Genomic DNA, 4,333 nt, shown 5'->3' with positions numbered 1-4,333 from the left:
CTATAATATACACGGTCATAAAAAAAAAAAAAAGTCGCACCGAAAACTGTTCACGGGTCGAGAAACATTGAATGCTCTACTGGTAGGGCTTAAAATGAAACCCCTATAAAAAAAATTGTCCAATATATATATAAATATAAATATAGATACCCTTCCTGTCTTTTATGGTTATGTTCTCTTTGGATTATTGTGGACTGATCCCAAAACTTTGTGTATTGATAAATTATTTTTTTAACTTTGTGTTTTTGTAAATGATTCAAATAAACTCTCCAATCCAATTTTGATAAAGAAAAAATTGAATATGACAACATAGTGGCATAATAATTGTGCTTATTTTGTTATGAATTGTTAGTTTGATGAATTATTTATGATTTTAATTTATAAACTTTGAACAAAATTAAGTTTGAAAGTGTATTTAAACTATTTTACAAGTTGCAAAAAATATGATTCAATTAGGTAACGAGAGGTAAAAAAAAGTAACTATAAACCCAACTATAATATACTATTTAATTAATTTCAATCATATTTACATGCATGCATAGTCAATTAATACATGTTGTATTGGATACGGCGAAAACTCCTTTTTTTCCCCTTTCTTTCTTGTATATTATTATTATTATACGACTACGAACGTTATCGATCGATCGAGACTAATAAACAATTTATATAAGTAGTATATGATACCGAAAACACAAACCATGCATAATTAAAGAGACATATTATATTATATTATAAATCAAATTAATGATATCTTATTAATTAATACCTTACTTAAACAGATCGATCGAAGTCAAAAGAGACTGACGGATCGAGTGCATGCGCATATATATAAAACATTAAACAACTTCAAGATTAACGAAGACTAAATTAGTTATAGAAGACAGTAGATTAATTGTACGAAACGACTTAGTACTTATTAGATGATCTTATTATTATTATTAGACCTTTATATATATATATTAATTATTGATAGCTCGGCAATTGTTCCTGATCTCCCCTTCGTCACCAGTAAGAACGCCAATGGCGCCCATTTTGACCATGGAGATAGCGAAGGCGTCCATGAACTTTTTGTCGCTGCTGAACTTATTGACGAGGTGGGCGGAGGCTGGATCGGTGAGAAGCGCAGCGTCCGATGTGAACACACCTCGTTTCTTGATAAGACCACTAAAGTAGTTGCCGTCGAAGGTGAGAGCACTGCGGCGGTCCATATCCACCGTCGTCGCCGGGACTGCCACCGGTGGTGGGCATGTCTTCTTCAGCTCGTTCGCGAAGGCTGGGGCCAGTGCTGGGTCGGTGTCTCCTTTTCCGGTGAAGTTGTACAGCCTCCGGAATACTAATGGACAATGTGTCACTCCAATTGTGTGCGCACCTATAATACACACACACACATATATATATTACAATACTTATTAAGAATAATAAAGGAGTACTATAGGGAGAGATTATATATATATATATATTTATACCAGATAAAGCAACGAGATCAGTTTTATCAAGACCGAATCTGCCAAAGAGAGTAAGGAGAGTAGTGAAGTTAGATCCTGGGGAAGGCAAGTCCCTTGAAGCCTCATTGGCTCTGGTCACTATTCCATCTCTCCTTCCTGTTAATACCTTCCATAGCGATTTTTTCTTCTGCAAATATATAAACTCCATTATATATTTATTATAGCGTACGCTTAATTAGTATATGCATAGTAGTACTCGCTAGTGTATAAATAAACATATTACGTACAGCTAGGACAGAGACAGCATCTCGGGCTGATAAGGCGAGAATATCAGCACAAGAAACATTGGTGTTAGGACATTGTTTCTCAAGAGCTTCTTTAATGTCATCAATCACTTCGAATCCAGCTAACGACCGGTTGGGAACCGCATTCTTTTCTGTTGTATTATCACCATTTACTGGATCGACACAAACACACATATAATGTACTTTCTTAACACACACAGATATATATATATATAATGTGTATTCTAAGCAAGGAATATTAGTGCACATGTATTTGTGAAGTAATAACTATAAGTTGATATTAATACATAATTTACGTATACACATAATGTATTTCGTGTATATATGTGTATATATGACAATTATTATTAGTAATAATATGATATATATATATGTACGTACCCTGACGAAACAATCGTGATAATGCAGCCTTAGCAGCTTAGGAGCCAAGGTTTTATCTGCATCAACCTTTTTCTCTGTTTCACTACGTACTATTTTCTCAAGTGATTTGCAACTTTTACCATAAAAGTTTTCTCGAAGCCCTCCATTTTTCTTATCATTTCCTCCAACGACACTACTTATAACAACTGCGAGTAAAGAAACAAGCAGAAGAATAGTAGTAATGTTAGCTCTCATCTTCATCTTATATTAGTACGTACGTACTCTTCTAATAATGATCAAACAACAGTACTTTAGAGATTACTTTAAGAAAATAAGGATATGTTTGAATAGTTTTGATGAAGTGAAAGCTACCATGGAAGGCTTTATATATAGCAATGGAGATAGGATTTTTTTCATTTAATTATATATATTTAAGAAAGCCAACAATGACTTCTTATTTGGGCAAGTTGGATGATGATCCATGAAGTCAAGACCAAATAAATTTCCTCATATGTGAAAAAGTCTACGATAATTGAAGAATCTTTGTTTATTAATATATTTAGTTAGTCATAATTAATTACTATATTCAACTTTAAAAAAAATATAGTATATATATAATTAGTATTTTCGGTACATTGATATATGTTGTAATTCTATTTTGTTTTAGATCACCGTGTATAAGTTAAGTAATCTCTTACAAATTTTCAAGAATTTTTTAATAATTTAATACGTAAATATCATGATTCAAACAACATATTACACGTGCATATAAATATGAAAACATACCTATGCAATAAGTAATTTGAATCATAATTTTACATTTTTAAATTATTCAAAATTTTCTAAAAATTTATGGAAAGACTCTTATATTCTTATACATCATCATATAAAAATAATAAAATTGTAACTTATTTATATATAGAAAATACTAAGTTTCTATAGATAGTGATTAACAACAATCAAGTGGTTAGCTGCATATATTTATAGACAACTATTTAATTGAGAGTTTTGTTTCCATTCATCAACTGGTCTTGGATTTTGAGTAATTTGACCAAAGAAAGAGGAGAAGAACAAGGAGAACTGTGGGAGAGAGGCAACCCTAAATGATAAATAATAAATTACATACCGTACGTTATTGAAGCTGATATATTTATATGCATTGTTATATCTTTTCATAAGGACAGAACTTTGACAATTACGTACAATATTCCTATATATATATATATATATATATAATACGTATGTGGCACAGACACTTGCGTTTTTTTTTAAACTGAGAGAAATGTGCTTATTTTGCTGATCATTATGATCTATCTAGCTAGAGAGATACTAATCCGAATCTTAACTCACTACAGAAAAGCTTAATTAATTAATGTTAAATGTCGGTTCATGAGATACTATTTCACCTCTAATATAATAAGAACCTAAAAGTTGAAATTTGCGTAATTTGCAGTTGGGACTGAATTAACAACATTCATTTAACAGAAAATAAATAGTTGATGTTATGAACAATAAAACAAAAAAAAAAGGGAAAAGTTGAATGATTTTTTTCTTACTTATTTTTGGCTTTACATTAATAGAAGAGAATCCAATTATTTAAGTAAACCCAATAATAAAACAAGGATAGATACACCATTTAATTTCCTAAAAACCCAATTAATGAAATGACATAATTAATATTAATTAAATTAGGGAGATAGAGTTTATATTTTTTATTTATATTTATAAATTTTTTTTTGTGGCATATATATACAAATATTTTGCAGAATAAAGTTCAAAGTACTTAACAAGCATATATACGACAATACTGTTTTTTTAATAATATTTTCATTAATTAATGTTATGAAATTAATGCATGACTTATGCACGTCAAACCTTACCTGCTCATTACTTACGAATATATATATTAAGTCATTAATTCCATTTTGTGAACACAAGCTGTCAATTCTGCAAATCGAAGCAATCGAATCCTAGCTTAGCTTATTAATTAATTAATTTTATACATATAAATCCTCGCATGGACACACTTGACTCCGAGGCCAATTCAATGAGCTGCATAATCCATTATAATAATTATTATCATACGTATACAATGACAAAATATTAGAGTTTACGTTAAAAAAACGTACGATAATATTAATCTATTTTTAAAAATTTGGATTTATTTATGACCAATTAATTTTTAAGTTATAAATTAATTTCAACAAGTTATCAAGAGATGAA

At 29.9% G+C, this 4,333-nt stretch overlaps 1 protein-coding gene across 1 annotated transcript; it reads right to left on the bottom strand.

Annotated features, from left to right (window-relative positions):
- Positions 1-959: 959 nt before the first annotated feature.
- Positions 960-2,371, bottom strand: LOC133815459 (peroxidase 24). Its single transcript, XM_062248298.1, has 4 exons — positions 2,132-2,371; positions 1,733-1,936; positions 1,467-1,629; positions 960-1,369 (listed from the first exon to the last, which is right to left on the bottom strand). The coding sequence occupies exons 1-4, from the start codon at positions 2,369-2,371 to the stop codon at positions 960-962; spliced, it is 1,017 nt and encodes a 338-aa protein (XP_062104282.1).
- Between the last annotated feature and the right edge of the window lie 1,962 nt (positions 2,372-4,333).

This window comes from Humulus lupulus, chromosome 2, assembly GCF_963169125.1.
Source record: "Humulus lupulus chromosome 2, drHumLupu1.1, whole genome shotgun sequence".
Taxonomy (NCBI): Eukaryota; Viridiplantae; Streptophyta; class Magnoliopsida; order Rosales; family Cannabaceae; genus Humulus; species Humulus lupulus.
This window is presented reverse-complemented; position numbering and strand designations above follow the sequence as displayed.